Genomic DNA, 12,534 nt, shown 5'->3' with positions numbered 1-12,534 from the left:
TCTCTCTCGTGTGTGTGTGTGTGTGTGTGTGTGTGTGTGTGTGTGGTGTCTGTGACTGGGAACAGCCCTTCCCCTTCTGAACTGTAGGCTTTGCACCGATGATGCGTGAGATCCAATAACTGTCAACTAAGAGATTCTGGAGTATATGTGCTCATTTATGAAGAATGCTTAGAAGACAGCAGAGGACTCTAAGGCTTCTCAAATATCAAGCATTGTGTTGGTTTTTTGTGTTTTTGTGTTTTTGTGTTTTTTGGTTTTGTTTTTTTTAAAGCTTGCTCCTTAGGAATTGCGTGGGTCCAGGCAAGAAGTGGTTCAGGGCCCATCTGCTGTGTGTTGGGGAATTTTGAGTTCAGACCGATATTTCAAGGCTCTGGGGCTTTTTATCAGGGTTGGGAGAATGACTATTGAGAAAAGGTTTGAGGTACCCCTAGGGTAGGTAATGGGAGACTAAGGGGCTCAGTGGCCTAAGGAATCTAAGGGGCCCAGCCAGATTGGGGGTGAACCCTGTGAGGGGCATTGCTGGGGTTCTGGGTAGTATGTTAAAGAGCAGCAAAGGGGGCGTGTCTACGCCTGGCTCTTCCTCTGGTCTCACATCTTGCCCACAACCCCCGCCCTGGTCGCCAGAGTCGAGGTGCTATTGCGGGTGATCAGGGCGTGAGTGCAGCAGCGGCAGCAGGGCGAGCCGGGCAGGGCCTTTGTGCGACGAGGGGCGGAGGCAGCGATCCCCGAAGGAGGGGCTGGAGGAGAGGGCGGTGCCCGGGGCCTCCCTCCGCAGCCGCAGCCCCCGCCCCCGGCCCTCAGCGGCAGCGTGGCCTCGGTGCGCGTCAGCAGCGGCGGCGGCGGCGGAGGCAGTGGCAGCGGGGCGGCCCGCGCGGGTGTTTATGTCGGGTCGCGGTCTCTCCCAGCAGCATGGCGGACTACCTGATCAGCGGCGGCACCGGCTACGTTCCCGAGGATGGGCTCACCGCGCAGCAGCTCTTCGCCAACGCGGATGGCCTCACCTACAAGTAAGCGCCGAGATTGGCCCTACCTGGGTGAGCACGCCGCCACCCGGCGGCCCCTGGCCCCCGCCCCACACGTGCACCGCTGTTCCTCGCTGACGCCCGAATGCCCTCGCCCAATAAGAGTGACTTGGGGCCAGTGGGGGCTGGGCAAGGGAAGGAAGGAGGCTCGCACCAAGAATAGAGAGGGACGTGGCACAGCGACATCACTGCCTAGGGAGCCTTGACTGATAACTGGCTAGCTCCGAGGCCAGCCTGCTTCCTTACTATTCTCCTGGGTGTCTTGACCACCCTGGAGAGGCCTTGGGACACGCAGGAAAGCGAGAAGTGGCTGTTCTAGGGGGACTTTAACCAGCATGATCCAGGATGTCATCCTTCCTCGTGCCTCACCGTGAAAGCAGGGAGGTCCCAGGATCCCATCTCAAGCAGCTGGTTGAATAATAATTCCCAGGAGGGGCTCATTGGGCAGTAGTGTGGCCCTTTCCATGTCTAATCCAGCCCTCCTACTTGTGCGGCTTCCTGCCCATAGGTTGGGACTGATGCCCTTCATGAATTTTCTGTGCCAACCCTTCAAGCCCACTCCACGTGGCATTTTGGAGAAAGGTAGAGACCTACCTGTCTGCCTCAAGCTTAGCTTGCGTTTTTCCTGTGGGCCCTCGGCCAGTTCTCCCTGCAGGCCTGGCACTAGCTGTGTCTCCTGGCTGCGGGACGACGTCCCTGCCAGGAAGTAGCATCAGAACCCTTGATGTGGGCAGAGTGGCTGCTGGAGAGACAGTAGCATCTGTGGCCTGTCACCTGTCATCTCTACCCTGCTTCATAAATATTCCTGTTTGTCGGGCAACTTTCCTGTTGCTCTGAGGAGGACGCCCTCCTGTGGGCTCACAGGTGAAGGGTGATTTTATCTAGAAAATGCCAATGGGCCCAGATTCAGGTGTTTCTTCTTTGGCCTCTTAGTCAGAGGGAAATAGGCTGCCAGGGGAGGTCAAGATGCTGTAAAAGTTCTTTACTGCCTTGGTGGTCTTTGATGACTATAGACGGGCTATATCTTTGATGGGAGTTTTACTGTGCGCCTGGGGAAGTTTGATGGGGAGCTCTTAAGAGTTTCTCTTAGGCTTGGTGGCAAATTAGTCACAGCACTTCTATCTGCCCTGTGGCTTTTGTTTCCGGCAGGAGAAGTGCCTCCTGCTTTGCCTAGCTGGGCTCAGAGTGTGTTTAAGTGTATTTGAAGTTGGGCCATTTGCTTCGGAGTGTGTCCATCTAGGCTTGCTGTGGGTTCAGGTAGCCTGTGCTCATAGTATCCCTGGCCTGTGGCAGTGTGTCTCTAGAAGTACCATGTAGGCCTGCTCTTTCTTCCTAGGCTCCACTTTTACTCCACTCTTAGTTGCCAGCTGCTATGCTCTGGCAGGTCCTCGTTGTTAGGACTTCTGGCTGTCCTTCCCATGTGTGTTGGTTGCTCCTGTCCCAGTGCCTGCTCTGTCAGAACATGTCCTGAGCTCAGGTCTCTGGGGTCCCTCCAGCTGCTTTTGAACCTTGTGTGACTCAGCAGCCCCAGCCCTGTGCTGTGCTGGATTGTGCTTGGGTCATGTTGCATTACAAACTTATTTTCAGATTCTGTGTTTTCTTTTTCTCTTGCAGTGCTGGGAATCAAACCTAAGACCTTGTACATAACAGACAAATGCTCTATTATGAAGTTACATCCTTAACCCAAATTCTCTGTTGTTTTGCTATTATTTTGTTTTTTTCTGAAACAGGATCTTGTAGCAGACTGGCCTCAACCCCAATCTTTCTGCCTCTACCTCCCTAAGTACCAGGATTATAGGGATGGCTCACTATCCCCAGTGTAGCTTCTGTTTTTTGTGTTGAGTTATTCTTTGCTTTTGTTAGGACTTAATATAAATGTTTTTTTTGAGACAGGGTTTCTTTATTTACTATTGGCTGGTCTGGAACTCAGTCTCTAGACCAGGCTGGCCCCAAACTCTCAGAGATCCATTGCCTCTGTGTGAGTGCTGGATGCTGGGATTAAAGGTATGTACCTTCATACCTGTCAAAACAGAAATCTCAAACCAGGCACTGTGGCACATACCTGTGATCTCAGCAGGCTGAGGCAAGAGGATCATGAATTCAAGGTCATTTTAGACAACGGTAGAATACTGTTTTAAAGGGAGAAAGGGAAGCTAGGTTTGGTGGTACATAATTACATCACTTGGAGCAAGAGTATTTCACTTGAGTCCAGTATTATCCTTGACGACAGGAGATAATCTGGCCAGTCTGGTTATAGACAAGATGAGACTTGTCTATAAAACTAACTAAATCAAATAAACATCAGACTGAGAAGTCTTTAAGGACATGCATTGTCCTTGGACAATGTGTGTGACCATATAGGAAACTTCTGTCCTTTCACAAACTCTGGGTGGCCTCCGGATCTCTAGTGCCTCTGCCATCTTTGGCTCTAGTTCCTGAGGTTGAAGGTATCAGAACATTATGGTGGGTGTAGTGAGGAAGACCTTTCATATGGAACCATAGGGTCAATGGATTCCAGCCTTTCTGCCCCTCTAACCACCCCCACCCTGCTGCCAACCCTAGGATAGCAGACCCCGATGCTTTTGGACACCCTGCCTACCAGTCTCTTTCATTCTGTCTTCACAGCGACTTCCTGATCCTCCCAGGATTCATAGACTTCATAGCTGATGAAGTGGTAAGTGCCTCTTCCTTTGGCTCAGGGAGGGGGCTGACTTCTTATTCAAGGGCAGGTTGTGGGAGAGGCTTTCCTTGGGAGTGCTCTTTTGCCTATTACCCTTATTGTTGTTGGAGGGACTAGCACACAGAGTAAAGGGCAGAGGGAGGGAGGCAGAGGGAGTTGGGGGAGATCCTTGAGAGTCTTGAGTGGCAGTCTCTGGGTTTAGAGGATGCCCTGTCACTGAAGAAGTTGGAGGGTTGGCTCAGAAAAAGCCCTGTGAGGAGAAGGGTTGGGCGTGGCTGCTTTATTATATAGACAATAAGGATTAGCTGTTGTCTGAAATGCTGAGCCAGGGCTATGCTCTAGAATCATGATCACTTTGAATACAGTGTTCAGTGGTTGGGCACTGACCCATAATGGACAAGAACTGGCAAGAGGGTTTGAAGGAGTAGGACTGGGCTGGGGGATGGTCAGGGAGGACTTTGGACCGATTCAAGGAAACACAATGCTTCCCTTTCCATGAGGGGCTAGCACTGAGCCAAATCAATGAATAATCAGAAGGCTGAGAAGCTGAGAAGAGTAGAAGACAACTTAGGGAAAGGCAGCGATTTGATCTTGAACGCATGCCTGTTTAAAATACTCATTTCTGTGCTTATTTCTGCTTATTCTTTCCATTCTCACAGAAGGCCTGAGAGCCTGCACATGTGCAGCCTTGGATCATTTATATAGGGAGGAAACTCAGGTTTAGCCTGTGTGTATAGAGCTGACCCAGACAAGATTTTTAGGGGTATGGTGGGGGAATTTGGGCTATTCTGGTTGTTCCCTTATGATAACGATCAGGAAGGCCTCTTGCTTTAGCCACTTAGTTTAACAAAGTTTATTGCACATCCTGGGCTGGGCACCCTGGCTCTGTGCCAAACTCTGGTCTGACAGCTAGGAAGAGAGGGACTAGAAAGATATCTGCCTAGTCATGAAGGGTCTCCTTGTCCTATGGCCTCTGTCAGGAAGGTGGTGGCTGCTTGGGCATGATAGAAGAGGAGACAGTGTGATTTTTCTGGGTATGGGCCCAGAGCCCTGCTCACAATCTGTAATGTACTTCAGGGGCCTATGAGTCTCAAAGGTTTAATCCAGAGTTTGTTTGGAGGCTTTGAGGACTAGGTCAGTCTTTATTGGCCTGATTCTCAGAAGGGTCCATGGTCTAGCCATGTATAAACAGACAACCTGCGAATGTATTTAGGAGTGTCTCTTATCCAAAATGCTCAAAACCAAATGCTTTTAGATTTGTAGACTTGATTTTTCCGGAACATTGGCATATATATAGTGTAAAGTCAGGAATGGGCCTAAATCTAAACCAAAATTAGTTTATATTGTATATACACATCTTACATGCTGCTTGAGGGTAATTTTATAGTCTTTTCTGCATTTGAAGGTGATTTGTCACGCGAGGTCAGATGTGGAACGCTGTACTTGCGATCCTGTCTGTACTCAAAATACTTTAGGATGTAAAGCGTTTGGATTTGGGGGGTCTTCAAATTAGGGATGTGCGTCCTGTGTTAACAATCCTAACCCTTTTCTTGAGCCCCAGACCCTTAGCCATTTGTGTTCCTATCTGGCTAATAAGTGCCTCCCTGGGCTTCCCTTTGCCACCAGCCCTTGCCACCTAGAACCCATTCAGCCTGCTCCCAGTGTCACTTGCCCTTGGTCTTCCCCCCTTCCTCTCTTTTCTTCCTCGTCTGTGTCCTTTTTACTTTTCTCTTGAGTCTCATATAATCCATGCTGGCCTGTAATTCAATATTGGTCGAGGCTAGCTTTGAACTCCTAAACTTCCCGCCTCATCTTGGGATTCTGGGCCTGGTGCTCTTTGTGGCTTTCATCTCAACTGAAGTGACCTTGCCCATGTGCCTCACATCAACCTACTTTTCAAGTGGAATGGTCAGTTCCCCAAGAGCTGTACTGATCACCGCTGTGCTGCAAGGCCTGGCCTGTGCAGGATATCGATGCTGGCGAATGTTTGTCCAGTGGATAAAGCCCTTCAATGGACCATGCTTCCATCCTTAGGACTTGACATCAGCCCTGACCCGGAAGATCACACTGAAGACTCCACTGATCTCGTCTCCCATGGATACCGTGACAGAGGCTGATATGGCCATTGCAATGGCTGTGAGTCGCTTGATTGGGTGGGGACCCCAGGGCAGGGGGGACTGAACGGCAATGGGGTGTGCAAAGGGAAGAGGAGGCTAGCCTTTTCTCTTATCATACCTCCTTTCTATACCAGCTCATGGGAGGAATTGGTTTCATTCACCACAACTGTACCCCAGAGTTCCAGGCCAATGAAGTACGGAAGGTCAAGGCAAGTACAGGTCTCACCCTCAAAACTATGCAGTCTACTTCATCTTCTAACTGATGTGGGTCCTAGGTGCCCTTCCTTACAATGAAATATGGGCTTAGCCCTCCTTTTCCCATTGGTCCTCACCTTATTGAGGGCTCTTGCTTCTCAATGGCACATCAGGGTCTCCTTTGCTCCTGGTGGCCAGGCTTCGTGCCACCTTTGGGTTTCTTGCAGCTCTCTTTTTCTTCTTCTGTCTACAGAAGTTTGAACAAGGCTTCATCACAGACCCTGTGGTCCTGAGCCCTTCGCATACTGTGGGTGATGTTCTGGAGGCCAAGATACAACATGGCTTCTCTGGTATTCCCATCACCGCTACCGGCACCATGGGAAGCAAGCTGGTGGGCATTGTTACCTCCCGAGACATCGACTTCCTTGCTGAGAAGGACCACACCACTCTCCTGAGTGAGGTGCCTGCAGGGCAGGGAAGGCAGAGCTGCAGCACAGAGGGAACTCCACCCCCAGGGGCCCCAGATTGGTGCCTGTGACCAGGGACCATAGGGAGGCCTGGCTCCTTCTCTCTCACCTGCCAACCTGCAGGCAAATGTTCCTGGCCCCACAGGTGATGACGCCGAGGATCGAGCTGGTGGTGGCTCCAGCAGGTGTGACACTGAAAGAGGCAAATGAGATTTTGCAGCGCAGCAAGAAAGGTACCGGGGAGTAGACACCCCAGCTTCCTGTACAGCAGGATTTCCTTTATTTCTCAGGCCCAATCATGAATTAATGGGGAAAACTTGAATAACCCTAGGCAGTCTGGAGCAGCATCCCTGATACTCCGCCACCTGCCTACAGAAGCCCATTCCTAATTCAGTGTCTTCCCAATGCTTTTCCAAACTAGTCCTGAGAGATGCTTATCATAGTAAAAGAGTTTCCTGGTCTTTGAAGGCTGGGGAAGGACCGAGAGGGAGTTCTAGGACAGCCAGAACTTTATAGTGGGGGGACCCTGTGTCAAAAACCAAAAGAAAGAAAAAAATTACCCATTGACTTCTCAGAGTCTTTGAAAATTCCTGCAGTTAAATGTATTTGGCAGGGCTACTGTTTGTATAACATACATTCTTATGGGCTATTGCTTCCCAGGTCTCCAGTGAGAGTTCTCTAGGCAGAGAGGATCCATGTTCCTCCCTCAGGGCAATCTCACATTAAGACACTGTCTGGGTACTTTGTGCAGTGACCTGGCCCAGCAAGTGAAAAGCTGCCAGGCTTCAGGGGCTACCTCTCCCACCAACCAGCCAGGACAGGAAGAGCCTTAGGAACCTGCTTGCTTGGGAAGGTTCTTTGCTTCCTGATCTTTGGGATGAGGTCGGGTCTTGGGTGGGTGTTGTCACCTAGTGGCTGACTTAGGTACTTCAAGGGTCTCTCTCATTCTACGCCGCTTCTCTTTCATCCTGGTCAGGGAAGCTACCCATAGTCAACGATCAAGATGAGCTGGTAGCCATCATTGCACGTACCGACCTGAAGAAGAACAGAGACTACCCGCTGGCCTCCAAGGACTCCCACAAACAGCTGTTGTGTGGGGCAGCTGTGGGCACCCGTGAGGATGACAAATACCGCCTGGACCTGCTCACTCAGGCGGGGGCTGACGTCATAGTGCTAGTAAGGAGGTGGCGGGTTCCTCTGCTCAGGCTTGTGAGGCCCATTCACCTCTATTAAGCCTTTGCTCCCCACTTTGCTTTTCTTTCTGCTTCTCTGGTATCAGAACGAGGCTAATTGTAGAGCCCAGAACAAACGATGCCCTCCCTCCAAGGGTTCTCCTCACATCCAAGCTCATTTACCTGATAATTACAAATCACAGTCACTGAGAGTCCTCGCTTGCTGGGCACTGAGCTCAACTTTATACACGTTCCCTTGTTGAGCTTAGTGTTTAACTTAGTTAGCGGCAGCTCTCTGAGTGCAGGTTCCTAATTCCTGTGAGGGGACTTGGCTGTCTAGCCTGAGCTTTTTTGTCCCTGCTCACAGGATTCATCCCAAGGGAACTCAGTGTATCAGATTGCCATGGTGCACTATATCAAGCAGAAGTACCCCCACCTCCAGGTGATTGGGGGAAATGGTGAGTGTGGAGTGACCCCTCCCAGTCCTTCAGAACTCCTAGGTGATGATATTGTTCCAGGCGAAGGGAGTAAGGGGTAGGATGGGCTTTGGCTACCATTCAGGTCAGGGGAGGTATACTAGGATCCCAGGATATTCCTGGGCAGGGTGGGGACACTCTATCCTCACATTCCTCTCTTGACTTCCTCCATCACCAGTGGTGACAGCAGCCCAGGCCAAGAACTTGATTGATGCTGGTGTGGATGGGCTTCGTGTGGGCATGGGCTGTGGTTCGATCTGCATCACCCAGGAAGGTGGGTATCCACAGGAGGAGGAGGAAGCACTGCCATTTAGAACCATCCTGGTCTACTCTGGCCTCACACCTCACTCTTGCTTTATAGATACATGAGTGTCTGCCTCACTACGCAATTCTCAGGAGCGGGGTTCAGCCCTGTGTCCATGCTTTTACCCTGTTTTGGGATAATTGTGGGAAGAGGCAGATGTAGGGAGATGAGGGCATTTGACTTTTGGGAGTGGACCAACCTGCTTTTCAGACTGGTTGTGGAGACACTGTTGGTATCACACTATTAAGGTTGGTGTGACACTTTTCTCTAAGGTGTGTGTTGGAAGATAGCTAGAGCTTGGATCGTGTTTGTGAGCAGACCATGCCTATGGTATGAAGGAAGCAGGTCTCTGAACATCCAGGGATTTCATAAACCCACATTGCCATAGACTGGAACCCCGCCTCCCAGCCCCCCAAGAGCAAAACAGTATTCCAAAGGAGGCCACAAGAAGCCAGCTCTGGTATTAGCTGCTAGTGCAAAGGATTCCTTTACACAAAGCTGTGCCTCCCCAGCAGCTGGTGCTAGAGACCACCAGTCTTGAGGTCCTGTTTCTGAAGGCTGACACTGATCCCCTGAGCCATAGCCTTTATGACGCTGCTCGTGGTGGGTGGATTAGGAACCTAGGATGGCTTTCTCCCTGCTGTTACTGTTGGGTCCTGCCTCCTTAGGCCTCAGAAACACCATCTCTCACCATCCTTTCTTCATTAGCGGGGATAGATACGAGGAGAAGAGACCCTGATTCATCTCTGTCCCTTACATCCTCCTTTCCCCAGTGATGGCCTGTGGCCGACCCCAGGGGACTGCAGTCTACAAGGTGGCTGAGTATGCCCGGCGCTTTGGGGTACCGGTAATAGCTGACGGTGGCATCCAGACTGTGGGCCACGTGGTCAAAGCCCTGGCCCTTGGAGCCTCTACAGGTGAGGGGAACACTTGGAACTGGGGAGGTGAGGGCTAGAAGCCAATGGGGCAGTCAGAATACTGTGGTGTAGGAGGCATTCGGCCCTTAACTTTGACCTCTGCAGTGATGATGGGTTCCCTGCTGGCTGCCACCACGGAGGCTCCTGGTGAATACTTCTTCTCAGATGGGGTGAGGCTTAAGAAATACCGGGGTATGGGTTCTCTGGACGCCATGGAGAAAAGCAGCAGCAGCCAAAAACGATACTTCAGGTTTGTCTTCATGTTCTTGAGCCCCTGCATGCCCTTGACCTCAGACGGATACCTGAGATGGCATCCCAGGTTTTGGAGACCTACATATATATAAAGTGGCAGATGTAGCCTGGCTTGACCAGAGCCTGGGATACACGTTGTCTCTGTTGTAACATAGTATCATGTCTGAGGCTGCTGTGGGGATCCTTCTGGGTGGTATTCTGTCTGTATCCTGGAGAGGTGGGGTGGGGTCCTCTGAGCCTCGGACTGCTCAGCTCAGCCTCCCCACCTTCTGTGCAGTGAAGGGGATAAGGTGAAGATCGCACAGGGTGTCTCAGGCTCCATCCAAGATAAAGGCTCCATTCAGAAGTTTGTGCCCTACCTCATAGCAGGGATCCAGCATGGCTGCCAGGATATCGGGGCCCAAAGCCTGTCTGTCCTGCGGTGAGTGTTGTAACTTGAGGGGGCGGTGGAAGGTTTGGGGAGGGTTTCCTTTTTCTTCTTTTCATTTTCTTCTTCTTCTTTTTTTTTTTTTTTTGCGGGGGAGGGGGTGTTTCTGACTTAGTCACCTGCCCACCTCCTAGATCCATGATGTACTCAGGAGAGCTCAAGTTTGAGAAGCGGACCATGTCGGCCCAGATAGAGGGCGGTGTGCACGGCCTACACTCGTAAGTGGGTAGCCTCCTCACTATTGCTGATTGGTGCTGGGTTGGACAGGTTCAAAGGCTAAGCCGAGGTTCCAGGGGCCACATGGCCTCTCTGTCACCCTGTCTACAGGGCCCTGTCCACCCTGGAACCTTGTCATGGAGCCTTGTGTAGGCTGGCTGTTCCCCTCCCTCCCTTCGGGTAGCTTCCCGGACAGGGCACAGGAGGTGTGGCTGCTAGCCCCACCTGAGCTCTCTAGCTCTTGCTTGCTCAAGAAGCTTGGTGGCTGGTAGTAGGGCTGTTGGTGTTGGGCTCTTGCTGGTGGTGGCCCCAGGCAGGCAGGCAGGCAGGCAGGCAGAAAATGGGGGCATGAACCCTCTGGTGGGGAAACGGGCAGAGAGACAGATGCCAGGCCCAATGCTGGTGTGACTGTGGGTTGGGGGCAGAGCTAGTTGGCAGCAGTAGTTGTAGGCATGCAACCCAGCCTGGTCAAGAGGACCCATCTCCTAAGCATAGGCGGGCATCTAACCTGTGTCTCTTTCTGCCCCACCCTCCCATAGCTATACCTTTCTGCCGTGTAAGTAACTGCGCTGCCGGGGCCAGGCGTAGAATAGAGCAGGGGCAGTCTGGGTGGGCTGTGGGCTGGGAGAGTGGAGATTGTGTGGGAGGCAGTGCTGGAGTGTACTCAGGAGACATGGACCCAGTTGGGCCCTTCTGGTCCTCATTCTGAGCACCATGGTGGAAGAGGCCAACCACAGCCCCTCGTCCAATCAAAACACAAATCTCATTGTGGGGTACAAAGAGATGCCTGTGGTTACAGGCCTGGGGCTACCCCTTATGAAGGGCCTGAGTCACACCCATGGGGGGCACGGTGGGAACAGGGTACTGAAGGTTGACCTGGTTGACATCTGCTCCTGAGGATGGCTGTGCTTTCCTGAGCTGTCTCGCCCTCCTGGCCACCAAGGACAGTCTACTCAGGTGGGGCACAGCTTTCTTTGGAACTGGCATGGTTTTTCACGGAGCCCTGGCCAGAGGAAGACAGAAGTCCGTGGCCACTTCTGCCTCCTCTAGCCCCGTGGCTGAGAGGCAAGCTCTGTAGCCCCTTGCCCTAGCCCAAATCTGGTGGGCCATGGGCGAGAGGACGCTGGGAAGGGAGTAGAGGCCACACACCGTCTCTTAGCTCCGTCTTATTTGTCTTCACAGTTACGAGAAGCGGCTGTACTGAGGACAGCAGCGGAGGCCAAGGCAGTGGAGGGGGCGAACCCCGGGCTCCCGCTCCAGTCACGGCCTCCCTCCATAACTGAGTGGTCTGTAGATTTGCACTACGGGTTCCCCAGCTCCTTTCCAGGGAGAGGAGTGAAGTCCCTGAGAGGACTGTGGCCCCTCTCTGGGCAACCCCAACAGAGTCAGGTAGCGCCCTGTGCCAGGCTGCCCCAGGAGATCTTCTGGGTTTCCCCTTCCTCAGTCCCCTGAGCCCAGTCAGCCTTGGCTCTCAGGCCCTGTGCCTGCCTCAGGTCTTTCTCGCTGCAACCTGCTCTGACCCAGTATCCAACTCTGACCCCTGGGGAAGGTAGCCCCTCCTGGCTTCTCCTATAGGGCACCTCTCTCTCGCTGCCCCCTTCCTCCCAGGAAATGGTGCTCTCCTGACCCTGCCTCTGGCCCATCCCTGGAGTGCTGTCCTCTCAGCCATGTGGCACTGTGGGTTCTGGACCTAGGCCAGGGGGAGGTCTCTGCCCCCTTCCTCTGGCTTGAGGCTCCCATGAGGCTGCTCCTCAGCCTACTCCCCCATCAGCCCGGGGAGGGCCTGATGATGACCACCTGCCCCTTAGTCCTGACCCGCCATCGTCCCCAGGTGTACCGTCCCTGCCCTCTCTTCTCAGCTGCAGTTGAAGGCTTTAACTTTGCACACTTTGGGGGTCACAATTGTGTCATTGTATATTAAATAATCTGAATAAATCAAGCAGTTATCAATGCCTCTGGGATCTTGTTCCTGTCCTTTGCTCTCAGGGTGACTGGCCCCTATCCGAGTAGTGACTGGGAGTCTACAGGAAGATGTGGGGCTGCCACACTTGAGGGCGTACTGAGGGAGGTGGGCCATGTGATAGGATGACTCCCAGGCCTGAGCCAGCTGGCCAGCAGTTCCTGCAACTGGAGGCTATCACAGGAGCGTTCATTGGGGTTCCCACTGCAACCTTGAACAGGTGGGAGTATGGAATGGAGGTGGCCCTGACCACTCAAGGCCTATGACCTCACCAGCTAAGATTCCCCTTGTGTGTACAAGACAGATGGGTGAGCTACCACTGTTTACTG

The 12,534-nt window shown here is 52.5% G+C and overlaps 1 protein-coding gene across 2 annotated transcripts in view; it reads left to right on the top strand.

The window, feature by feature from the left end:
• Impdh1 (inosine monophosphate dehydrogenase 1) overlaps nt 1-12,201 on the top strand; it is a 15,600-nt gene extending 3,399 nt beyond the window's left edge. Inside the window, exons 2-15 of one of the 2 annotated variants that reach the window (XM_028762580.1) lie at nt 909-1,007; nt 3,648-3,696; nt 5,737-5,838; nt 5,954-6,028; nt 6,268-6,474; nt 6,627-6,714; nt 7,458-7,657; nt 8,021-8,111; nt 8,308-8,403; nt 9,207-9,350; nt 9,456-9,600; nt 9,880-10,023; nt 10,164-10,247; nt 11,428-12,201. In XM_028762580.1, the coding sequence (XP_028618413.1) occupies nt 909-1,007; nt 3,648-3,696; nt 5,737-5,838; nt 5,954-6,028; nt 6,268-6,474; nt 6,627-6,714; nt 7,458-7,657; nt 8,021-8,111; nt 8,308-8,403; nt 9,207-9,350; nt 9,456-9,600; nt 9,880-10,023; nt 10,164-10,247; nt 11,428-11,449 (1,546 nt within the window). In that variant the 3' untranslated portion in view covers nt 11,450-12,201. Of the gene's footprint in view, nt 1-905; nt 1,008-3,647; nt 3,697-5,736; nt 5,839-5,953; nt 6,029-6,267; nt 6,475-6,626; nt 6,715-7,457; nt 7,658-8,020; nt 8,112-8,307; nt 8,404-9,206; nt 9,351-9,455; nt 9,601-9,879; nt 10,024-10,163; nt 10,248-11,427 lie in introns of both variants that reach the window. The other variant, XM_028762579.1, reaches the window with a different exon arrangement.
• The last annotated feature ends 333 nt before the right edge of the window (nt 12,202-12,534 follow it).

Source organism: Grammomys surdaster, unplaced genomic scaffold (assembly GCF_004785775.1).
Source record: "Grammomys surdaster isolate TR1022 unplaced genomic scaffold, NIH_TR_1.0 134, whole genome shotgun sequence".
Lineage (NCBI taxonomy): Eukaryota > Metazoa > Chordata > Mammalia > Rodentia > Muridae > Grammomys > Grammomys surdaster.
This window is presented reverse-complemented; position numbering and strand designations above follow the sequence as displayed.